The following is a 26680-nucleotide window of genomic DNA, read 5'->3' as shown; positions in this document are numbered from 1 at the left end:
TTGCTAAAAATAGGAGGCCGCATTATGTACTTATCCTTCTGATCTCTTTTATGAATAGCTCCACAAATTTATCTTAAATTTCTGATAATTGAAAACAAACTTAATTTCTTCAATATTTTCCAGTTGTACCTAACTCACGATGACTTCGTAGCAACATTTGGCATGCCCTACAGCGAATTCCGAACACTGCCTGGATGGAAGCAGAAGGATCTAAAGAAAGCTGTTGGCTTATTTTAAATATCCCAACTAATTCAATTTTAAATATCGTTTCTGACTATAATCTAGTTCCAAGTTAGAAATGCTTCATTTCGCTTGTAATGTATCTTCGCGCCCTTCTGCTAAAGGTTAGAAGGGTGAATTTAGAAGAATACTAATAAGAAGTCATTTTTATTTATTTAAATCTAAGTTATAATCTCGCATTCATTTTAGATTTTCCTTACAATGAACGCGATGTAAACGCGAGATTGCTTTAGTTTTTCTTTAATAATATCTACGTCTCGTGAACCACAGCAAACCTCCAATTTTCCAAACAATTTTCATTAAATATTTTATCAATTTTTAATTTTGCGGTAGGCAGCGGCTTGGCTTTGCCCTTGGCATTGCTGAAGTCCATGGGCGACGGTAACCACTCACCATCAGGTGGGCTCGTCTACTTACAAGGGCGATAATTTTTTTTTTTTAAAAGATTCCTATCACATACAACACACAGTTTACAAATTATTAGGCACTATAACCACCGCTTGCTATTAGGACGTGACGCTATGGGATCTAATTTATTCCAATATTACCTTTTATCTTTCAGGGGTTGTTTAACATATTGTTTATAAGATCATCCAATAATCATATTATCATTAAATAAATATTATTAAAGGCATTACAGAAAATTTTATATAATTATCTAATTTTATTGTATGTTATACATACTCGTTTTAGTAATTTTAACAAAATCAAATTACAATCTTTTTTTTAATATTTTTAATTACTGATTGCAAACTTCATTGTAATGAACAGCACGTTATAGAATGTACAATTTCTTCAACACGTTTTAATTTATTCGAATATTACTGTAACGACAACAAATGTATTGTTTAAATATTTATTTTTCCTAAAACTACCTACGCATTGAGAATGTAAACATTTATTATAATATATATATACAGTCAAAACCGTTTACTGCGACATCGTTTAATACAACATGCCGGTTATAATAACCTAGAACAAAGGTCCCGGCTGAATGCCATATGACCGCCTTATTAAAAATATTGCTTTCTACGACATTGGTAATAACGACATACCTCATAAAACGACCACATTTAACTAATATTTCGGAGAATTAGATCTGTTAGAACGACCGGCTAAGCTGTATTGTAAACAATTTGAATAGGTATCCACATTTGTCTTCAATGGCTTTTAAAATCAGGAAAGAAAACAATAGGATTTAGTTTAGTGTAGGGTCTTTCCTAATTCTTAGAAACAAAACACGTGCATGCGGTAGTCAAAGCCCGCTTCTTCATATCTCTTCAGTTAGTTTGTTTCATATCTATACACAAGACACCAAAACTTTGTGGAGTTATTCGTGAAACTTTCAAAATGTCGCAAAGAAACAGAAAACAAATTAATATTGATGAAAAATCGCGTATTATATCCAAGCTAGAGGGCGGAATTTCAAACAAAGACTTAACAAAGGAATATGGTGTATCACACTCGACAATTTTAACCATTTGGAAAGAGCGATGACGATACATTAATTAAAATCCAACGTGAATTACAAAAAATTGAATAAATATATTTTTCCAATAATTGCCTATCGATTTGTTTCTGCTTGCACGATACACATTAAGCATCACCGGTTGTTACGACTATCGGTTTTTACGACTGAATATGAGCAGTCCCTTCGATGTCGTTATAACCGATTTTTACTGTATATATCTTTATATAATATCTTTAAAATAATCTTCTATGAATATTTTTTGCAATCGCATTGTATTAGAATAAATAATTCATTACTTAATATGATTATGTAATAAATGAAAATGTTGAAAATTAAACAATTATGTTTTTTAAATGTTATTTATTTTTTCCACAAATGTAGCACTTATTTGCTAGGCATTAATTTTATGATAAAATTAATAATCTTTACAATATACAAAATCCTTAATAAATCCATAAAATATTGATTTATTTCAAAACATTATGTACATTTTGAATTTATTATTGATACACAAGTTAGTCTAAATGATATGGGATCGGGCCGCAGCTCTAAGGCACGTGGTTCCTCCGTATTGCATTCCGACCATAGACAAGTCCGCGCGTCACAGACTTGCAGAGGCCCCGGCACTATTACAGACTAATTGAACTGTTGCCGAAACTAAGCCAGCGATGGGCCTAACGCGGCTTCTTTACAAATGAAAAGCTAGCTAGTTAGGAACTTATAACATTAGCATGATAAATAAACGTTACGATAATGAATGATGCAATTCAATTATAATATTATTAATATAAATAATTTACATGATGACTTTACATTGTCCATTAGTGTTAATCGTTAAAGACAAACGGGAGTATTTCTAGATTCGCTTTAACAGTTTCGCGTCAACAAACAACAAAAATACTCCCGGAAAATGTCATATTTTAAAAATGCTCATATAATTAATTATGCATAAGTAATGAAATAACAACTATTATCTGCATTAATTTAATGACAAGCAAAATGAATAACATGTAATTTAATCATTCGAACACAACAAACTGCTTCATTTTGTTAAAATCGAAATTTCAAAAAAATTTCTTTGGCAACAAAAAAAAGAACCATTTCCGAACTCGTTGACCACAAAAAAAAAAAAAAAGACGACACAATAATTATGGAATGAAATAACGCGAACAATGCAATAGCTGCCCTAATTTAAAAAAAAAAAAGTATTATTAAAAAAATGCATTCAAAAAATAAGCGTAAACCTACGATGAATTTCAATTTATCAAAACACTTAAGTACATAATTTGAAATTCGTGTGTCAGTACGTGAACGATGGAGATTGTTTCAAACTTACTCTACTATATAATAGAAAAAAAAAAACGTGAAGCGATTTCTGAACAAGCAACTGTTAACGTACTCGAGTCATTCTATAAACTAAAGTAAACAAAATTCAACATAGATTTCGTTGAAGGAATGTAAACAGTGTGCAGACCGATCATCGTACGGAGCATTTTACGATTTCTGTACCCTTTGTCTATAAGAATTTTGTCCTAAACGAATTTATAAACGAGACATGATCCAAATTTGTACTGTATTTTTAGATATCCATCTTTATCTGTCTCCAGATAAGAACCGTTTTTTATGAATCATTTTTGTTTAATAAATTCATCCGGGACGAAATTGGACATTTGCACTATTATACTGCACTATAACTGTAGGCACAGAATTGTTAAGTTCAACAAGAAAAAGCAGTAACAATGTTCTGGAGACACATCCCTCTAGCACCGCGGGTGTTCTGCCTCGCGCGTGACGTCACGCGGCTTGTGACGTCACGAGACTGCACCCACCCTCCCCACCGCACTTCAGTTCTTCAACTCCCCTCTATATTTTGTACTTTCAAATCACAACTTATATTTTCATGTAACAAGGCCCGTTGGTGTTTCTAGAAAACGTGAGCTTTAAGCTAAATAACGTTGGTGTTGATATTTCAATAACAATACTAATGAGAATTATCCGAGAGCTGTACAACATCAAGCAACACGCATCGTATATATGTATATATATATTGGAACCAAACGTCAAATATTTTGGCACCACCTTCAAAAGGACAAAAATAGAGTATCAAAATCATAGAGCATTTATTTATAAGACACTCGAATTATTGCTTTCGAATAATTTAAATTTACTCAGACCTATAGACGCAACATTCACCTAACAATAGGCCGAAGCTTAGTTTTGATAACCTACGCATCACATTCGCTTTAGGCTTGAAACGTTTATATTACATCGGTTTCGTATTTTAGAATACACAAACAACTGATCCAATAAGGAAGCCCACAAAGAGAATCTTAAACAAATTAAGTATCACGCTGAATTTAAATTTTAAAGTACTATCTCGTTTGAGCAAAATATTCATGACGGCTCAGTTCGGAATATTAAAAATGTATGGCACCGTTTATTCGTTCATCTGAAAATGCTTAAGGGACAATGTATACAATGAACTTATTCTAAATTTTATGGGTCCCTCATAGTAGTAACTGTAGTAGTTAGTATTTTAAATTAAAAAAATTACATTTATTTAGGCAATTCGGAATACACAAAACATTATACGGCTTTTAAAAAATAAATGTATCTAGATTTCAGACGCAGTTGTCGTCATTAACTATTAACACAAACTCTAATTATAGTATTACATATTATTATTATTAACATTTATTTGTCTTAATATCCCTGTTCAGTTTAATACAACATATAAATTAAACTATAATCAATGATAAGCAAGAGAGAGGTAATATAAAAAACAAAAAGTATTTAATGGTGAAAAACAATGCAATAATTGCTCAAATTTATTTTGTCCGACTACAGTTCATTGAACTGTGTAGTCGGATCTTAGCGGCTGTAGAATACCTGTAATTGTTTTTTTTTTAAATTCACAGCTAAAGGGTACGACTTCAGATACCGTTTTCCTATCAAGCCGATAACAAAGATGCGAAATAACTCATCCATAAAATAAATGATGTCTGGTAAATTAATTTTCCGATACCGATAATCTTCATTACAAACAATTGTATAATTTATGTGAAATGCAAATATATAAAAACAATCCAAAAATGATTATATTGTTTATAGTGGGGAGTTTGAAATTTGAAAAATGAATTATTCTAATCGTTCTAGTTCCCAATGACCTAAACGATTGTAAAAATCAGCATTACTGGAGTTCTTTTTTTGTCTTATGTTAGTGTAAACTTACAACAGTCCCGAAATTTTGTGAATACAATTATGTAAAGCTTAAAAGCACACCGGCAGAGGCGCGATGAATTCCTTGTTGCAGACACAGTTCGAAATATAGCACCACCGTATTTGCCCGTGCGATTTAGAAAATTATTTAAATTAATGTCTTTCCTATACAATTGAGGGGTGACCGCTGGATCAACGGTAAACTTTAATAAGTACAAAATATCAACATTTTCAATAACTATCACAGCTGTTACGCTGATATAATTTAGAATTAAAAAAAATTTTTCGACCTAACTTTAATTTTTAAGACTAGCTACTTTTATACAACGGATCATGGTAGGTACAAAATATCAAAGATTCAATATAAATTCCTAACGTCAGCCAGATCAAAAACGATTTTGCAACGTTTCCTCCAGTGGAACTTCGATTTAAAGCGCATTTCAAACAGAACGTAACATTTTCTCTAAACTAAAATACCCAAAAATGTTAGTATAAAAAAAACCGTAATCGCGACGAAACAAGCCGATAAATCAATTCCTTAGATGGCGCCGCGTCCGGCGGGGCGGGTGACGTCACTGCCGCTGCATGGACGCGTTGGCGGGCAGCGTGGAGCTGCGCTGGGACACGTTCAGGTGCGCGGCCGACTTCAGGTTCGAGCGCATAGAGTCCCTGCAATGTACACACTTTTTTTTTTCATTGCTTAGATGGGTGGACGAGCTCACAGCTCACCTGGTGTCAAGTGGTTACTGGAGCCCATAGACATCTACAACGTAAATGCGCCACCCACCTTGAGATATAAGTTCTAATTAATACGTGAAGGAAAAACTTTGTATCCCTTTTTACAAAAATTGCGCTGACGGAGGAGTATGAAATTTCCTACACTTATAGACAAAATAGAGAAGCAGAATGTTAATATTTTTTTAAATTATGCCTAAAAAGTACATTAAATCAATAAAAAAACATTACACACACTACCATGTATTTGACGCGTACACGCATGCATACTATTTATTTATTGTCACTTTTGTTCTTGATGTCTGTGGTCAAATTGAGAATAGATTAAATATTGTTTGTCTTTATTAATATTTTTCTATAGTGTAGTCTTGGCGAGATTTGTGATTATAGAAGTATAATAATCTTTGAAAATAGAATCATAATAGTGTACAATCTTATAACTTCAATTAATTATAGTCGAATTTCGACTTTTTTTTTATTGCCTTTGTAGGCAGACAAGCATACGGTACACCTGAGGGTAAATGGTCACCGTCGTTCATGGACGTCAGCAATGCCAGAGGCAGAGCCAAGCCGCTGCCTACCTACGCTGTGGTAGGACCTCATGTGAGTCCGCACGGGTAGGCGCCACCACCCTGCCTACTTCTGCCGTGAAGCAGTAATGCGTTTGGGTTTGAAGGGTGGGGCAGCCGTTGTAACTATAGTTGAGACCTTAGAACTTATATCTCAAGGTGGGTGGCGCATTTACGTTGTAGATGTCTATTGGCTCCAGTAACCAATTAACACCAGGTGGGCTGTGAAATCGTCCACCCATCCAAGCAATAAAAAAAAATTTAATAAAGTAATTAAGTATTAGTAATCTATTATTTTATAACTGTTAATGTTTACAACAGATTTGTTGGATAAACGTAACTATTTAAAAAACGGAATTGCTAACACTAGTAGTTAATAACAATAACAACATAATATCAATGGCTCTCTTTTATTGTGACAACGATAGCGAGAGTTTGAGTGTGAGTGTTAGTGACAGAGTGAGAGTGTGAGTGTGTTACATGTAAGAGTTGTATGAAGTATAAGTGTAAGTATAGAACATGTGAGGCCTATAAAATCAAACTACAAAAATCGGCCCTAAACACGTCATTACGGATCCTTCTGATCCATCGAAGTACTGCTCTTGCTAGGGCCAATGTTAGCAACACTCCCGGTTTGAGAAACTGAAATAACTTTGTTCGGGTAGCTACGATATTCTTTATTTTAAAGCAAATTTATAAAGAATGAGAATATTACTGCCATAGTTAATCCCTTTTGGCGTTTAGCTGCCTTTGATTTCATAGGCCCCATGTATAAGAAATACAGCTAAAACTTGGTCGCACTAATGACTTCAATACAACTTAGTAACACAGTAGAAGCAAGTGTATCTGTACATTGGGGAAAGGTAAGGCCGCACACGGGCCACCGATCACAACCACAAAACGCATATTTCCTGTAATTTTCATACATTATACATAGACTCGCCGCACACGGTTGACGCCGATGGCCGTCACATGCTACATATAAAATGTATGAAAATTACAGGAAATATGCGTTTTGTTGTAGTGGCCGGTGGCCCGTGTGCGGCGAATATCGTTGCCGGCTTCCGGATTTTCATTTCCGAAAGAAGGGTCAACGAAGTCCATTCTCAGAAACCACTTTGATTTTATTATTATTATGAGGATATACTAATAATAATAAAATGTACATAAGGGCTTATTTCTAGCAAAATTAACCACAATTAACTTATTTCACACTGTAACTAATTATGGGAGCGATTATTGTTTTCGATGAAAACAATTAACAACTTCATATTAGCTGCAAAAAAAACCGGATTTCTCTTAGAACTGGGTGAGAATATAAAAAACGTTTTCTGAATATGAAACGATATTTCTTTTTCTTTCAAATTAAGTTAAAACCATCATGACACGACTTTTTTTAGGGGCCCAAACGCCCAAAGAAAATGGGCATGGTCCTTTTGTATGTGCATAGGTAGTACGAGTATGTGTGGGGGGCGTGCGTGCATACCTGGGCGAGAGGCGATGGTCGTGGTTGTGGTGCGCGGCGCGGTAGCCGTGTCGCTGCACGCGGCGCGCCAGGCGGGCCACCCAGCGGCGCTGCTCGGGCGCGGCGGGCGCCAGCAGCAGCAGCTCGCGCGCGCGGTCCGCGTGCAGCTTGCACGCCGCCACGCCCTCGCCCTCCGTCAGGTGCTCCGCGTGGATCTTCATCCGACACCCTGCAACGAGTCACATTCACATCGTGTAATCAAAATCTACTACTACTACTATCCGTCCCTGTTCCCGTTATCTGGGGTCGGGTCTCCTTACTCTACGGCGCCAGGCTGATCTGTCCTGGGTTGTCGGTTTTGGCAATTGGGCTTTCTTAAAGTCTCTTTCGATGTGTGACCAGGTCGATGGCGGGCGGCCTCTACCTATCTTTTGTTCTGGCAAGCCCAATGCGACCTTCACCACATGATCTTCGTCCCGTCTCATGATATGGCCTATCGCGATAACTTCCTTGCTTTCCAAGGTGATGGAGCGAATAATTAATATACAACTCCTGAAGTATCTGGAGGATCGCCAGCTGATCAGTGACCGACAGTACGGTTTCCGTCACGGTCGCTCAGCTGGCGATCTTCTTGTATACCTTACTCACAGGTGGGCTGAAGCCTTGGAGAGCAAGGGCGAGGCTCTTGCTGTGAGCCTTGATATTGCGAAGGCCTTCGACAGGGTCTGGCATAGGGCACTTCTGTCGAAGCTACCATCTTACGGAATCCCCGAGGGTCTCTGCAAGTGGATCGCTAGCTTTTTGGATGGGCGGAGCATCACGGTCGTTGTAGACGGAGACTGTTCTGATACCATGACCATTAACGCTGGCGTTCCACAAGGTTCGGTGCTCTCCCCCACGCTTTTCATCCTGTATATCAATGACATGCTGTCTATTGATGGCATGCATTGCTATGCGGATGACAGCACGGGGGATGCGCGATATATCGGCCATCAGAGTCTCTCTCGGAGCGTGGTGCAAGAGAGACGATCAAAACTTGTGTCTGAAGTGGAGAACTCTCTGGGGCGAGTCTCCAAATGGGGTGAATTGAACTTGGTTCAATTCAACCCGTTAAAGACACAAGTTTGCGCGTTCACTGCGAAGAAGGACCCCTTTGTCATGGCACCGCAATTCCAAGGAGTATCCCTGCAACCTTCCGAGAGTATTGGGATACTTGGGGTCGACATTTCGAGCGATGTCCAGTTTCGGAGTCATTTGGAAGGCAAAGCCAAGTTGGCGTCCAAAATGCTGGGAGTCCTCAACAGAGCGAAGCGGTACTTCACGCCTGGACAAAGGCTTTTGCTTTATAAAGCACAAGTCCGGCCTCGCGTGGAGTACTGCTCCCATCTCTGGGCCGGGGCTCCCAAATACCAGCTTCTTCCATTTGACTCCATACAGAGGAGGGCCGTTCGGATTGTCGATAATCCCGGTCTCACGGATCGTTTGGAACCTCTGGGTCTGCGGAGGGACTTCGGTTCCCTCTGTATTTTGTACCGTATGTTCCATGGGGAGTGCTCTGAGGAATTGTTCGAGATGATACCGGCATCTCGTTTTTACCATCGCACCGCCCGCCACCGGAGTAGAGTTCATCCATACTACCTGGAGCCACTGCGGTCATCCACAGTGCGTTTCCAGAGGTCTTTTTTGCCACGTACCATCCGGCTATGGAATGAGCTCCCCTCCACGGTGTTTCCCGAGCGCTATGACATGTCCTTCTTCAAACGAGGCTTGTGGAGAGTATTAAGCGGTAGGCAGCGGCTTGGCTCTGCCCCTGGCATTGCTGAAGTCCATGGGCGACGGTAACCACTCACCATCAGGTGGGCCGTATGCTAGTCTGCCTACAAGGGCAATAAAAAAAAAAAAAAAAAAAAAAATTGCCATACCATCTAAGGCGATTTTCCGTCATTTTGTCTGTGATTGATGTGACTTTAAAGTGTGGCTTTGCCTTAAAGAATCGTGTAATGAAAATCAAACCCGCAAAATTATAATTTGCGTAATTACTGGCGGTAGGACCTCTTGTGAGCCCGCGCCGGTAGGTATCACCACCCCGCCTATTTCTGCCGTGAAGCAGTAATGCGTTTCGGTTTGAAGGAATAAAAAAAAAGTCCAAATCGAGTCCCTTCTTTATTTCGCGTGAAATAGTGTTTTGGATTCACTCATAATTAACACCTCAATCGAAACAATAGGAGTTTTATTGTTGCAGCGGCTTACACAGTTATAAGTTATACACTTATTATTTTTTTATTTTATTTTCGGCGGTAAAAATCTTCTTTTTCATGTTCTCGTGCATTCCGGCTTACGCATCATAAAAAAAACACGTTCTTAAACGTCAAACGTGTTAAACTCAGAAGTCTAATTACTATTGTCTTAATTTCATGTAACAACATAACCATTTAAAGCTATTTCTAAAATTTTAAGCTTAAATTTGGTTTAAAAAAAAATCTTTTATCAAAGGCAGCAAAAAGTAAGTAGGCAAATTATAAGAAAAATATGTGGATGTTTTAATTTAACGATTCATAAAAGTCCTTAAAGAAAACGTCCAGGAAATCAAATAACATTCGCATTATAACTAAAGTATACTAATACTTATTTTGCTACAATGACGGTAGCTCGAAATTATAAAACTACCTCATTTGTAACTGCTGATAAAAAAAGCTGTACTGGTGGTAGGACCTCTTGTGAGTCCGCGCGGGTAGGTACCACCACCCCGCCTATTTCAGCCGTGAAGCAGTAATGCGTTTCGGTTTGAATTGTGGGGCAGTCGTTGCAACTATACTCAGACCTTAGAACTTATATCTCAAGGTGGGTGGCGCATTTACGTTGTAGATGTCTATGGGCTCCAGTAACCACTTCACACCAGGTGGGCTGTGAGCTTGTCCACTCATCTATGGCACACAAAAAAAACAGACACAAATGCGGATGAGAGCGCGGGCTCCAGTAGGAAGGTTGTCGGAGTACTCACGGCGACACTCGTAGGCCTGCGGCGGCCGGAACATGTGCCACAGCGGCCGCGTGCACACCTCGCACGCCGTCGGGATGTGGTACGTGATGCTCACCAGGTCGTGGCCTTTGTGCTGCACCGTGTTGCCTGCAATAAACGCAGCAAAAATGAACAATCTCCGTCGTCCTCACAGACAGACAGACGAAGACGTATAGTAGGTGTGGCGATTCCTGACATAATACCGCTTAAAAATTTGGATTAAAAATACATTTTGCAAAGGTCTTTATTGTGCGTTGTGCGTAGTCCTCCGGAACCCTCATTGGAGCGGTCAATAAAACCCTACGTATAATCAAATGTTTAATCGCGTCAGCAACCACGGTGGATCTCTGTACGTTAACCACCGATTGACTAACGTATGTCGCTTATAACTGATAACATTCCCCTACAAGATGAACAGACAAATAAATAGTATTATAACTAGAGGTCGGAGTAGGCAAAGTGATTTAAGGTCGTTGACGTCAAACGTAGAGGATAATATGGATATGCCTCCAAAATACCGGAACTTCATATGTATTGTGATATTTGTTCCGGAATTTTGAAATTAACTTGAATCTGTGTTTAAGGTGAAAAATGTATTAATAATATTAATCTACGCTACCAGTGCTAGCTAATGGTGAAAGAAATCAGTATTTTATTTTATACAATAACACCTTGGAATAGTTACACCGTATTTTGTCCCTTTCTGTTGAATTAGAAATGACGCTTGTCAGTATGAGACAAAACTTAGACAGGGCTTTTTGTTACTTTATCTCATAAATATAGAAATTGTATCCGATGTGAATTAATTTTTTTTTTTCATTTTAAGAAAATACTCATTATGGATAAAATGGCATGTCCATATGACGCAAGTATATAAAATCTACCTACTGCGACCACTGATTATAACTGAGTGTGCGGTATTGCGCACCTTGATGGTCGGTGGAGTCCTGCGGCTGGTCCTGCTGGTCGGGGCGGCGCGCCTCCCCCTCGCCCGCGTACAGCAGCTGGAAGATCCGCGGGATGTCCTTCGCGTCGGCGCGGATCACGTCGCCCTGCGTCACGGAGCGCACGTGGAACACCTTGCTGCGGAAAAGAGGTTTATTCCTTATGATACCATTAACTGCATGGAATAGCTCTTGGATGGGGTAAATTCTCTACATCCAATCTTAATAGCTACAACTCCCACAAGAGAGGCAGACTGAATTGACAAAACCATTATTTTTTTAAATTTAAATTGCTCTTAGGGGTTATGTAAAAATCATGACCTAGTTATTTAGCATCTATTTAATGATATTTAGTCTATTATTTGTTTGTTTTGGAAAAACGATTTTATTCCTTATTTATATTATTAATGACAAGAAAAAAAATACGCACGGAGACCAGATCGTGAGATGTTATATATTCTCTATATATACTTAGTCTGGCCATAAATACTGTTACAATTAAAAATAAAAAAAATATTACATTTCAATTTGGAATCTGACGTGTTTATATGATGATTGCTCGTTGGGTTTTCTCATTTTGGCGCCAATACATTGTACAATATTTTGCGATATTAAAATGGAGTGGGGTGATAAAGAGAACCGAATCGCTGTGATTGCATTACACAAAGTAGGTATGGAGCCAAATGCAATTTTTTAAACTCTCCATACCCTTGGTATTAGTAAAATGTTTGTGTACCGGGCTATTAATGGGTGCAATGACACCTCCTCTGTTTGTGACAGAAAAAGATCTGGCCGTCCACGTAGTGTTCGTACGAAAAAGGTGGTCAAAGCAGTAAGGGAAAGAATTCGAAGAAATCCTATCCGAAAGCAAAAGATTTTATCTCGGGAGATGAAGATAGCACCTAGAACCATGTCGCGTATTTTAAAAGATGACTTAGGACTTGCAGCCTATAAGAGACGTACTGGTCATTTCTTAACTGATAATTTAAAAGAGAAAAGGGTGGTAAAATCGAAACAACTACTGAAGCGGTACGCAAAGGTAGGTCATAGAAAAATTTTGTTTATGGATTAGAAATTTTTTACAATTGAGCAACATTTTAACAAACAAAATGGCCGTATTTATGCTCAAAGCTCTAAGGAAGCTTCCCAATTAGTCGACAAAGTGCAACGCGGGCACTATCCGACTTCAATGATGGTTTGGTGGGGTATTAGCTATGAAGGAGTGACTGAGCCATACTTTTGTGAAAAATGTATCAAAACATCGGCACAAGTGTATCAAGATACCATTCTTGAGCAGGTAGTGAAGCCCCTTAACAACACCATGTTAAATAATCAAGAATGGTCCTTCCAACAAGACTCGGCGCCAGGTCATAAAGCTCAGTCTACGCAGTCTTGGTTGGAAACGAACGTTTCGGACTTCATCAGAGCTGAAGACTGGCCGTCATCTAGTCCCGATCTTAATCCGCTGGATTATGATTTATGGTCAGTTTTAGAAAGTACGGCTTGCTCCAAACGCAATGATAATTTGGAGTCTTTAAAACAATCCGTACGATTGGCAGTGAAAATTTTTCCCATGGAAAGAGTGCGTGCTTCTATTGATAACTGGCCTCAACGTTTAAAGTACTGTATTGCAGCCAATGGAGACCACTTCGAATAAACTTTTTACACTTTAAATTGTTTTATATTTATGTATTAAACTAACACACTGTAAAAGTAATAAATGTTATTTGCCATAGATTTTTTTTGTTTTCCTTTGTAACAGTATTTATGGCCAGACTAAGTATAGCACTCACTCTCTGCTTCCAGCTGCAGAGTTTAAAGCGAAAATCAGTAATCTACATCAAAAGGTCACAAACCTCAAATCCAAGATCATGACGGGATCTGTGGTATTCTGTTTATCGTTCTCAGAGTTGTAGAAGATGATCTTCTTGGAGGAAACGACGACGTACTGCTTCTTCCAGCCGTGCCTGCGTATGTTCTGCTTGAACGGCACCGAGAGCCAGCCTTCGAGGATCTGCTCGTTCTCGCCGTCCTCCGCGTCGGCCGACGACTGCGACGCCGTCTCGCTGGTGAGCGCGGCGAGCTTCTCCTTCAGCTGCTCGATCTCAGCGTCTTTGCTGTCAACCTGGAAATGTTATGTTAACCACTTCAATACACAGAACTGGCGTTAAATCTGCACTATATTGTACTGTACTAGATATCTTATTTACTGCTGGTAGGACCTCTTGTGAGTCCGCACGGGTAGGTACTACAACCTGTCTATTTCTGCCATGTAGCAGTAATGCGTTTCGGTTTGAAGGGTGGTGTAGCCGTTGCAACTAAGCTGAGACCTTAGAACTTATATCTCAAAGTGGGCGGCATTTACGTTTTAGATACCTATGGACTCCAGTAACCACATAACACCAGGTGGGCTGCCAGTTCGTTGACCCATCTAAGCAATAAAAAAAATGTAACAGTGAACAATTTGTTAGAAAATGTGTCTGTTAGAAAATGTAACGAATACATTCACCTTTATTTTAAATAGCCTTTAGGAAATGTATCTGTTGATTACTTTAAAAAAGGAATGCTTGGTTCCTTTGATGCTATCAATTTGTCCATTATTGTAATAGTCTCGTGTCGAAACGAAATAAAAAAACCGGCATATAAGTTGACTCTTAATCTTAGAACACATTCTTTCTCGAGTAATTTTGAATAGTTTTTCTCACAGTTCCTAAATAGTTTATGGTGCTCAGTTAAAATTTCAATTGGACTTTTTTTTTGTTGGTTGATGGGTGGACGAGCACACAGCCCGCCTGGTGTTAAGTGGTTACTGGAGCCCATACACATCTACAACGTAAATGCCGCCACCCACCTCGAGATATAAGTTCTAAGGTCTCAAGTATAATTACAACGGCTGCCCCCACTCTTCAAACCGAAACGCATTACTGCTTCACGGCTGAAATAGGCAGGGTGGTGGTACCTACCCGTGCGGACTCACAACAGGTCCTACCACAAGTAATATTATCTTTTCTAACCTCCATGGCAAGTCTAAGCCTGGTGGACTGCTCGTCCAGCAACTGCTGCTGACAGTCCTGCAGGTCCCGCTGCAGCTTCGAGATGTGCTGGTCGAACTTCTCCTTCTCCCGGGTCAGCTCTTGCTGCAGCTTGCGGTAATCCTTGTCCTTCCGGACCGACATCTTGCTCTTGTTCTTGCCCGCAGTCGGGTTCATGTCTTTCCTGTTAATAAATTAATTACATTTTCAATTGTATTTCTTTATTGCTTCGATTGGTGGACGAGCTCACGACCCATCTGGTGTTAAGTGGTTACCGGAGCCCATACACATCTACAACATAAATGCCGCCACCCACCTTGAGACATGAGTTGTAAGGTCAAGGACTCACAAGACGCCCTGCCACCACTAATTACGTAAATTATAATTTTTCGGGTTTTATTTTTATTACAGGATGTTATTCCTTGACCATGGAAGTCAATCGTGAGCATCTGTTAAGTACGTATTTCATTGGAAAAATTGGTACCTGCCGGCGGGATTCCACCGATGCTTCGCTACATACGAATGCACCGGACGACTTATCGTCAAGGCCACGACGACTTAGAAATATTAATAAATTTAACATGTTAATAAATTTTATCCTCTGCTCATAATGGAAAAACAATATTCAGTTAACGTTTAAGGCCCAACGAATATTGTCAAGTATTCAATAAAATTTATTATATTTGAAATACATGTCTTATATGCCCCCGAGGTCCCAGGGGCTACGTCACCTGTTCATGATCTCGGCGAGCTTGTTGACCGCCTGCTGCTTGAGCATGATCTCAGAGTTGAGCTTCTTGTTGAGTCGGTCCAGCTCGTCCTGCAGCCGCTGCAGCGACGCCACGCGCTCCGCCAGCGCCGTGCCGCTGCGCCGGAGCTCGTCCACCTCCTGCCCACAACAACGCGCGTCTAGCCATCCATTCTAAACTATTTAAACTTATCACAAAATTATTACAAGTCTCCAAAAGGGCATCGAGTTGTTTCAACACAGGGAATATCAATTGCTTTTTGAAGTCTTCCACATGAGGAGAGAAGATTCCATCTTTTTTAGACTTGTCACTACAACTAGACCCCAGACTAATGTAACCTTTTTTACAACACTTTCTTTCATGTCCAGTAAGTACTTTACCAGAAAATTATGCGCAAATATGATTTTTCAAATTTCCTTTTGGCATATTATCATCTTTCTGCAATTGAGGTTAATTTGAGTACTCTTAATCTTTCGTTCAAATTACATGTCAGTAGAGTACCCAGTGAGGCTGCTAACATTATTTTTTTTACCATTGTCGAATTTAAGGGCTTTAACAAAATTTTAAGCAGGTATATAAATTATAATGACATTAAGACTTGGACCAGCCTCGATGTGGGCGATGGGCAGTGTCAGTATTCACTTATGATGTGTCCGGGCTGCAGAAACTTACTTAACACCAGCAGGGCTCAACCATTAAAGTCATTGCTTATTGAAGTCAGTCGTTCTCTTAGCTCTGAGGGATTACTCTATTTGTGATGGGATGGTCAATGTTCCACACTACTCTATTTGCGAGCAATCCTATCAAATTGTCTAAATTTAGAGTTTTAAAACAATATAATTATTAACACAAGTATTAATACACAGACTTAACAAAACATTACAATAAAATTACACAGCAACGAACAGGTAAAACGCGAAATTAACCCATAACAATTTCTTTATCAAATTTACTGGAAACATTGTATCCTCAACCTAACTCAATACTAAATGAATTCATGCCACCAGTAAAGTATACATCATTTCAGTTGGTTTATTCGTTCAGATTATGATTGATGAGAATAAGCTCTATGTTTATTGGAGTTGAGTAGATTTTGGTTCGAGCGGCCAAGATTGAGGGTACCTTCCGCTGCAGGTCGATGGTGGCGCGGTTCTCGTGGTCCCGGTCCCGCAGGCCCTGCAGCATGTTGTCGCGGGCCGCCAGCTCGGCGCGATGCTGGGACACAGCTTCCCGCATCTCTAACTCTTTCATTGTCTTCTCCTTCTCCAGTTCACCAACTGTCTCTTCCGCTATCGATCTGTAACATAATAATTGTTATAATAACAACGCAAGTGAGTCGGTTTGTAATTTAGATATAATTTTGAGAATTAAACTCACTGCTACTACATCACTAGTTTCAAATATTTAAATTATAAATAAGCAAAGATAAAATAGTTAAGTACCATTTTTGTTACTGACTGTTTTACCATTTATGACTGTATGTCAATATTCTTTTTTGTGTTGTAAATATTTTTTACTTGATAATATCAATAACAAAACAGCATAAAATTCATGTAATATGAAAATGAATTAAAATTTTTAGGTGCTGTGATTATGGTCGAATTTGATTTACCAGGCAAAAATCAATTAGAATAATAGTTTTTAATTAGATTTAAGTATTTATTCTTTGGTTTAATTTAACCGTTGGAACCAAGTAAACCATGCAGATAGCCTTCAAACTGTATCTTAACTGTGAGCTACTGTATTTGTACTGTAAACTGTATCTTATACTTGCCTGTAACCCTTCAAAATAATAAGTCTAATTTTGTAGTAGTGTTGCGCGGGATTCTGATATATAGAATGATACCTAATACTACTAAATTGAATATTACTATGATGAATTATCAATTTAATCACAAAAAACAGTTCTGATCGTTTGGTGTGCTTCTAACCTTGCAATAGCCTCAGAGTCGGCCCTAGCAATGGCGAGCTGTAGTTGATGCAACAAGCTGGATCTTTCTTGTTCGAGGTCCCGGGCAGCGCGAGAACTCTCCTCCACCTGAGTGCGGATCTCATTGACCTGACTTCTATACACATGGCAGTAATGTTGCTCATTCTCCAACTGAGAGCGCAACTCTTCACTCTGTAAAAAACAATTTCACTTCAAGGCATGATCGATAAATATATTTTTTTATTCATAAAGTCAAGACTAACTTTAACAATTACCTAATAAAAGCCAATTATCGAGAATATCGTACACGTTATAAAGTATAAACCATCTTGAGACATTTAACGAGCTATTAAAATCATTTAATGGTCACTCGAGATGAGATTCAATTATCAAATAATAAGCTTCACGTCACACGTTCATAAGTCACCGCCAGTCGTGAATGTTTGTAAAACATTAATCGTAAATAAGATAAGCGGAGGCGCATTTCATTCCACAACATTATTAGAGTGGCTGATGATGACCAGGAAATTAAATTAATGCGACGCAACATTCCCGACGGTCGCGGTCATAACGCTACTGTTTTATAGTTATGTTTTCATTGCCACGGCCCGTGTTTGTTAAGCATTAACGTTTAAACGTAAAGACACTATTGTAACTGTGTTGCACCAAATTCAACCCCGACCATTATTATTGTTTCTCGATTTAATGATTATCGCACGACCAAAAAGATGATACATGGTCTCTTTTTCAAAACACAAATTGCTTGATTGTTTTGTAGTGTGTTGTGGTTTATACAATTTATTTTATTTGATATGTATTTCTTATCTATGTATTTGTATGTGTGTATTTATGTGTTTATTTTGGTAGTGTAATTACAACTTAGTGTTTATTTTCAATCATGTCTACTATAATTCTTTAAATTATCGCCATGTATTAACTTTATCACAGCTACGCACTTCTTCAATCTCTTATTTCATCAACGAGGGTTAACTGGAAGAGAGTTTCTGCATAACGTTAAGTTCGCCTTTATACAATATTTTTATGCAATAAAGAATTTTCAATCAATCAATCAAGAAAGCCTTGAAATACCAGATTTCACATAAATGCCAAGTCACAACACGATACTGCATTGATATATTTTAATTCTAAGAACATTTATCGGCTCATTGTTGAAGGAGGCTTCTTTGTTTTTCTAGGAAACGAATCTAAGTGGAGATTACGAACAATAATTGTATAAGCATAATTTTTTTTTATACAATCCACTTCGTTTACGCTAACATCACGAGATCTTTGTGATTGTGAAAAACTACAACGCTTTTAAAGTTTTAAAGACAAACTTATTAATTAAGAACGGCGTACGATAGATTTAAACAAGAGTTCAATCCGTAGAAACCGTCTCAAAAGACCGTTGTAAATATCAAGGTCGGCGAAGAATAATTTTCATAGTTTGGCAAATCGTGAAACAAGCGGTACGAGAACACGATATCATAATGTGTTTATCATATTATTCTATCTGGAAACATACCACGGCACGGTGCAGACCAATAATAATAATGTATTAATTTATGTGAGTGTACTTTGAGACAGCCGGTGTGGCTGTTGCGATTTGATAACGTATTTATTTTTATTGTCATTCGCTATGGAATCTCGTGCGTTCCTCTACTATTTTATCCTCATATTTAAAAACGTGTAACAGTTATTCAAACACTAAGCTCCTCGCTCAATGACATCGTAATACACGGAAAAAGTTTGACGGTCGTATTCCGTGAATCATTAATGAACTTGTATTTTAATTGAGAAAATCACATATTAATAAACAGTATGTACGTGAGGCATGAAATAGAAGAAAAACCACCGCATACGTAATCGAGTGTTTGTTTACTTGGGGTCGTCTCAGGCGCAGGTACCACGTATAAGGCAAATTGTGTGCGCCGATGTGTATGTGTGTGCTGGCTTGTCTACAATGAGTCACTGTGTCGTAATGCTGGAGGACAGTCTATTTCGGCGCGATGAGATTATGATTAATTCACAAGAAACGTAGTTCGTTTATATTTTATTTTAATAGAAACGGTAATCATAGCTCGCATTTTACGTTTTGTTGTTGCCATCTAGGTCACGGATTTTCACTCAATTCTGCGATATACACAAACAATTGTAATTATCAAATAATATATGTCTGTATGTTTATCTATTATTATACTTAAAAACAATTAAACGTGATACATTTTTCTACGTTCATCTCTGAAGTAAAGGTCAAGTTTAACGTCAGCGATGCCGTCGGCATGTTTTTTTTAATTATGAAAACGCTATTCTGTGATTTATGAAACTTATACGGCGTCATAACTAGAAATAACGGAAGTTTGTCACTGAATGCCGTGACAATTACTTGTAATAGAACGCTTTTTGTCTATTTACCCACAAATTCATGAGGTTCCATTTTCACTTAATTGATTTTATAACTAACTTTTTTTTTATAATATGACTGCAAATCTCTCCGATTTAAATTTAACTCAAACTACCGAATAATATTGAGGAAGTTTTTTTGTCACTAAACTATAAGCAATAGCCGAATATAAGCTTTCTAATCTTGGTGTTTCTAAATCATATGAGTGTAGTTATGTGGTACAATTAGATTGTAAATAAATAAGCTGAAGGCATTTAACATAAACCGTCATCAATTTGTCAAATCATTGAAGAGGGGACGTTGTTGTGTTAGCCTTAGTTACTCCAAAAATATATTTAGTACCGAATCATATAGCTCCACAACATTTTCAAAGGTTTTTCGACCAACCGCAATCACGGTATGATATTCCGAAACAATATTCCAAATATATTATTTAAAAAAAAAACTTGTACAATAGTAATTTTATTGACTTGACGTGTCTGTGAACGGTACAGACTTTAAGAATTCGCAGTAGTAAACACAGAAGCGATCAATTTACTTTACGAATATTTTCAAAGTAAATATAATGTGAAAATGTTTACTGTGCCGGTGGGTGGCTCAGTAGTATCATGTGCGCCTCTCGTGGCAGAGGTTGGGTTTCAAAACTGTAAACGTACCACTAAAGTTTTATTCTTAATCGTTACATTTCTGTATTGTGCATAAATGAAACGGCGAAGCTAAAGTTCAATAATCTTGCTTTCATCCGTAGACCCGTCTTGGCAATGATATCTATATGTTAAACACATATCAATTACACAATATTATGTATAATGTTTATAAAGAAGATTATGTTTATCAAGAACCGAAGAACGTTTATCACAGCGTATTTGATAGAAGCCCCAGATAATTTATTGGTAATAGGGTCTCTACTAAGTTTTTTTAATTGCTTAGATGGGTGGACGAGCTCACAGCCCATCTGTCCATAGAGATGTAAAACCAGACAATATGTTGATAGATAAACATGGCCATTTAAAGCCAGCCGATTTTGGTACTTGTATGAGAATGGGACTGGATGGTTTAGTTCGAGCAAGCAATGCTATGGGAACTCCTGATTATATATCTCGATGATTGATTATATAGTATCGGTGTCGTTACCCTGGCGTAGTACATGTCCCGCTCTGCGCTGGCGGCGGCTAGTTTCTCGGAGGCGTCGTGCAGCGCGGCGCGCACGGCGTGCAGGTCGCGGGCGCGCGCGTCCCGCTCGGCGAGCGCGGTGCGGGCCGCCGCCTCCGCCGCCGACACCTCGCCCGACGCCGCCAGTCGAGCCGCGCGCTCCTGCTCTAGCGACGCGACCAGCCCGCATACCTGCAGAAGAGCCCCGGCAATTATATTTCAGAGCAAACGACAGTTTAAACAAGAATGATAGTAAAAAAAATTTTGAACACAAAAAATCTATACATATAAAAATGAATTGCTTTTCGTTAGTCTCGCTAAAACTCGAGAACGGCTGGACCGATTTGGTTAATTTTGGTCTTGAATTATTTGTGGAAGTCCAGAGAAGGTTTAAAAGATAGTTAAGTATGAAAATGCTCGGAATTAAATAAAAATAACAATTTTGTTTTCCGTTTGATGTGTTCCCCGTCGGACGGATTCCTTTTGTTTGTTCTAAGTTTATTTTATACAAAAGTTTAGGTCTTTTATCTATCGATTGAGGGGTCAGCTAGTAAATAATAGTTTAAAAAAACTAACTAAATACGCTTTCAAATAGAAAAAATTGAAAATAACTTTTAATAGATTTGAATTAAAAATAGTGTAAGAAAAAATGATTTTATTTGGTAAAAAAAGCATGGGGTGCTTTTCAGAATATTATCAAAATAGCCCTTCTACACATATCTGTTCATAAAATATTTATAACTACTGATACCATGCACCCCACGCTTTTTTTACAATAAAATCATCTCTTCTTATACTATTTTTAATTCTCTATTTTTTAGTTGAAATTCAATTTTTTCATATATTTTTTTGCAGTTTTTTTTAATATTGAATTGTCATCGATTCTTAATAAGTATACCAAATTTCGAGTTAATCCGACGTTTTGAAGGGGGGGTCAAAATCATGTTCAAAGATTTCGTTACAAACATACATACGTCTGAAGCTAATAAAAGCGTATTAATAAAATAGTACCTTTTCGCTTTCTTGCCGATGTTCGCCCTCTAGTTTCTGGAGTCTCTGCTGCATCTGTCTGTAATCAACGCTGAGCATCGACATCTGTCGGTCTTTCTCTTGACAAGCTGATTCCGACCGTTGTCTGGCAGTCTTTTCTTCGTTCAGCTTAGTTTGCAGGGCTATTACCGTGACGTAAATTTAAGTTTATTTTTCATTCATCGTTAAGAAATAATTAACAGGTTATAATACCTCGATCCATTTTAATATGATCGATAAAATCGTAATTGTTTTAATCAAACTAGAGGAATCGTGATTTTGGAATTGATGCTTCTAGTCACAGAACACACAGTAAATATAGTATATTAGCAAACTGAACTATACCTTTCAATATTTTTTCCAATGTTCCTGATGCATGCAAAAATATGAAGATTTCAAATGTTTGGTTTGTATCGTTCAATGAGACGCGCAATTTAGCTAGTTCAACATGATAAGGAATATGGCATGGAAGTATTTTATACATTTAAGTAAGAATGCTTTAGATTATTAATACTCACTCTTGACTAGTTCCAAGTTGGCTTCTTGTTTAGAGAGAAGCTGAGATCGTTGCGTGTCCTGATGTGCACGCAACTCTTGTTGATATAAATGTTGCGCTGATCTTAACTCATGAGATAATGAAGTGCATTCCTTCTCTAGTGAAGATACACGTTCTGTTAATTGTCTGTTATCAGCGATCATTTGAGATAATCGTGTCGAAGTGCGCTCCAATTCTGCATGAGCCGCATTGAGTCTGCAGGTGGCCTCTGTGACCGCCGCTTCCGAACGTTGTCTAGCTGCCTTAACTTCGCTCAGTTCCTCTGATAAAATACTTCTCTCTCGTTCGAGAGCATCACGTTGAGCCCGCAAGCTGGTTACCGTGCCGTCGTTGACAGCTGCGGCGGCGGCCTGGGCAGCCGATAGCTCGGCAGCTTGCTTCCTAGATTTGGCTGCTGCTTCAGACTCTTGTTTTAGTTTCTCTCGCAATTCTTCGAGCTGTTTTTCTAATGCGTTAATTTTTTCGTTGTATATGTGTAAATTACTCATTTCTTTCGTTCTCTTGGTTTGTTCCTCTTCAAGACGGCGTTTTGCCTCATTGAGATTAGCTTCAGCCTTTCGTCTAGATTCTACTTCCAGTTCAGCTATCCGTTGAATTTCTTTAAGATCATGTCTCAGTAATGCAACCTCTTTATCGCTTTCAGAAATTATTTTTTTATTGCGTAGTTCTCTCTGTGATAGTTCTTCGAGCTGAGCACATAGGGCAGCTTGAGTATCTTCTAGTTTACGTTTGCCATCTCTTTCTCTTTCGAGCAGTTTCTCTAGTTGATATATGGCTTCAGATCCATCATTGTTGATATGATTATTAGATATTGTGTCTACTACGTCATTTGCTTTCTTTTGGCGAGTGCACAATTGGTAATCACCATTATAAGTGAAACCAACAAATGGCAAATGATTACCAACAAATGCTTTTGGTACAGGAAAGGATTCATCAAGTGCATCTGATTTTTCAATATCATCAAAGTTCCTAGTATCATCATCACTGGAGAGTTCAGGCACCACAGGAGGTACAGAATCCCTCAGATTTTCAAAACTCCATTGATCATTTATAAAAAATGGATGCTGTTTAATTTCATCCACACTGTTTCTACCTAATCTTTTAGTTCTATCAGTTAAAAGTCCTCTAATTAGAGACTTTGCTTCTTTTGAGATCTCAACATCATCAGGAAACTGTAAAGAATTCCTGTGATCCATAATTTTACCATACGTGCCCACTAAACTATCAGCATAAAAAGGAGGGTCACCAATAAGCATTTCGTACAAAAATATTCCTACTGCCCACCAATCGCACTCACGCCCATATACTCCTTCACCATTTTGTGACTGCAGAACTTCAGGAGATATATAATCAGGAGTTCCCACAGCATTGCTTGCTCGAACTAAACCATCCAGTCCCATTCTCATACAAGTACCAAAATCGGCTAGTTTTAAATGGCCATGTTTATCTATCAACATATTGTCTGGTTTTACATCTCTATGGACAAATCCCATGCCATGAATAACATCCAGAGCAAGAACAATCTCCATTGTGTAGAATTTTGCCCATTTCTCTGGTATGTCATAGTTCGACATTAGACTGACAAGATCACCACCAGGCATATAATCCATAACCATATAAAGATATTTATGATCTTGAAATGCAAAATGTAATTTTAGTATCCAGTCCGAGTTGGCATGGGCCATAATGTGCCTTTCTTCCCAAAAGAATGTGGAGTCTGACCTCTTAATCATTTCTACTTTACTAAGAAGTTTCATGGCATAAACATGGTTGGTAGACTTTTGTCTGACTAGTTGTACTTCACCAAATGCCCCTCGTCCAATCACTTTAATTAAATGGAAATCAGCTGCCTTCATTCGCAGATTAATAATTTCTGAAGAAAACTCTTCATCTACAACAACAAAAAGTTATTTGTCACTTATTTATTTTTTTATTCCAAATATTGGAGCCCCTACATTGGAACTCTTCCCATAAACAAAAGCTGATAGTAATGCTGGTGAGTCAACACAATAGTATTAAATCATGTTCCAGAAATTAAGATTTTCCTGTTTTAACATTACAGAATATAAGATGATTCCAAATTGGAAAATACAGGAGCGGCTACCAGCTGCCATCACATTATACTGCAAGGTATTAACATGAAAAGTACCATCCAACTATAGTAACATAGTAAATGTTGTCGTCTAGATTATGGTAATTTTCTATTGTTGTAAAAGCTAGTAATAAGGTTCAAATTTCATCAAAACTAGTTACTTATATTATGGTGATAATGCAAATTATGATATTGTTAATTCATTTATTAATTGGTGATATCATTAATGTAAAAAAACTTAAGTAAGGGTAAATCCATATATTGAATTATCTTTCCATCTATTTTCAAAAAAACAAAAACACAAGATATTGATGGTGGACCTACAATCATCAATTGTTACCATAGTCTGATATAACAATATTGCGCATCATTTTATAAATCTGATGTTTTTTTTTAAATCAGATGATGATGTAATTGTAAAATAAAATTAAAAGACATTTTGAGTAGGTGCATACTGCATGCCTACATGTATAAGAGAGATCAACTGTAGAACATGTTCCTATTATGCATCTACTCCTCTGTATACATTCTTTGAAATATAAATTGATATTTAAAAAATTCAGACTGAGTAAAAAAAATTCAATATTCAATCAATACAAATTCAAGATGTTACTAAACAAAATAAAATAAAAATATCATTAATCTTTCACTGCCTAGTCTCATTATTGCAAACCCTCTATTATTAGTATTTTGATTACTATTAATATTTGTTCCCAACCTGTTATAAGTTTAATTATCTAGTAATTTGTCTTTATTGCTTACTTTAAGCACCATCATGATTGTTATTTTTAGATTTTTTAAAATTCTGATTTATAGTTTAATTATGAATAATCAGTAAATTGCCATAATTTATGAATAAATCAAATAGGTTTATAGGATTCCCTTTTTTTCCAATTAGATTTTACAACCTTTATTAGTGTAGATTCAATTATTATTTTTTATTATAAAAGTACCTTAACCCTTTCAGATGCCATCTAATGCATGCTGGCATGTAAAATGATATACTCACATTATTATGAAACTGATAAAACTTACTTCAAGTCTGATTGCCTTGCATTGTTATCTTTTTAATCATTAGATAAATATCTATATAAACTATAAACAAAAGTTCACTAATGAACACATACAGTGATGTTGCCAAAGGTACCTATTTGATAAATCCAAATATTTTTTCAATAGTTCAGTATTTTATGGCATTGTTTACTTACATCTACTAGTGTAGGCTTCGACGTTTTTCATGCGACGAATAGCTGGATGGTCACAATCGGACACGAGCGCAGTGACGGTATCCAGTAGACAGTCCACATTACCGGTGGAACGGGGGTCACACAAACGTTCCTCCAACGCATGAAGACGCCTCATGCGATCCTCATCCTTCACTTCCATCCTGTTGTGTTCTTGATCTCTGTGGCCACTAAGGCTAAACACTACAATACATTCTCCCAATTGCTTCTCCGAATATGATCACTAGTTTACTCACGACATATCAATAAATTAGAATTATTTTTCGCTTCGTTTGCATTCGTCTATTCAATAACCTAACATTCGATTGGCAACTTGTGTTTCATTATCGAAAATTTCAGTTGCTTACGGCATAGAATGACAGAAGATAAAGGTGGTTCTCACAACAAAGCATATGCACATTTACAAACACAAACGTCATGTAGAATTCATTGATTACCATATAATAATTTCTAACTACTAATAAACACTTATTTACGTTTACAGTTGGCACAATATAAAAAAATAACGTAAAATGAGCAATTCGAGCTTAATTTTTGATGGATGTACTATGATCATGATCGAACAATAATCTGAAGTTAGGTTCAAACTAATGGTCACTGCTTTTTTTATTTGGCTTTGGGTACCTATTGTTTCAGTTAATTAACCCGATTCAAAGCAATCAGGCCACTAGAAAAAAATTTACTAAAAGTAAAAAGAGTGTTAATAGTGGTACTCTTTATCGTATGAAATACTAACGACCTTTACTTAAAATATCTCAGATCAATTGTTTTTCATTTATTCTACAAATTTGAGATTGGGACATTCAGTCGATTTCTCGAATGTAACAACG

The 26680-nt window shown here is 37.5% G+C and overlaps 2 protein-coding genes across 4 annotated transcripts in view; one reads left to right on the top strand and one right to left on the bottom strand.

Annotated features, from left to right (window-relative positions):
- Nucleotides 1-2065, top strand: part of LOC101740655 (villin-like protein quail) — a 30190-nt gene extending 28125 nt beyond the window's left edge. For both annotated transcript variants that reach the window (XM_038010746.2, XM_038010745.2), the window contains exon 16: nt 124-2065. In XM_038010746.2, the coding sequence (XP_037866674.1) occupies nt 124-237 (114 nt within the window). In that variant the 3' untranslated portion in view covers nt 238-2065. The remainder of the gene's footprint in view (nt 1-123) is intronic.
- On the bottom strand, nt 1150-26446 carry rock1 (Rho-associated protein kinase). 2 transcript variants are annotated; one of them, XM_012694434.4, is made up of 13 exons: nt 25815-26446; nt 22477-24405; nt 21941-22101; nt 20912-21121; nt 17375-17565; nt 16566-16740; nt 15426-15583; nt 14677-14878; nt 13519-13787; nt 11647-11801; nt 10701-10826; nt 7721-7928; nt 1150-5599 (listed from the first exon to the last, which is right to left on the bottom strand). In XM_012694434.4, exons 1-13 carry the CDS (start codon nt 25990-25992, stop codon nt 5503-5505), a joined length of 4059 nt encoding a protein of 1352 aa, XP_012549888.1. In that variant the 5' UTR covers nt 25993-26446; the 3' UTR covers nt 1150-5502. The 2 variants fall into 2 exon arrangements, with proteins under 2 accessions (XP_012549888.1, NP_001188507.1); NM_001201578.1 differs by lacking the exon at nt 1150-5599 and having other exon boundaries at nt 7600-7928; nt 25815-25992.
- Nucleotides 26447-26680: the final 234 nt, after the last annotated feature.

Source organism: Bombyx mori, chromosome 4 (genome assembly GCF_030269925.1).
Source record: "Bombyx mori chromosome 4, ASM3026992v2".
Taxonomy (NCBI): Eukaryota; Metazoa; Arthropoda; class Insecta; order Lepidoptera; family Bombycidae; genus Bombyx; species Bombyx mori.
The sequence above is the reverse complement of the archived record's forward strand: the minus strand, read 5'-3'. Positions and strand labels throughout refer to the sequence as shown.

Bases quoted from the DNA above. Each gene is read 5' to 3' on its own strand.
- rock1 (NM_001201578.1), bottom strand. From the start codon at position 25,992: ATGGAAGTGAAGGATGAGGATCGCATGAGGCGTCTTCATGCGTTGGAG. The intron at 21,122-21,940 runs GTACTATTTTAT...GCTCTTCTGCAG, and splicing joins ATCGGCAAGAAAGCGAAAAG to GTATGCGGGCTGGTCGCGTC. The intron at 11,802-13,518 runs GTTTGTGACCTT...TCTTTTCCGCAG, and splicing joins GTCATGATCTTGGATTTGAG to CAAGGTGTTCCACGTGCGCT.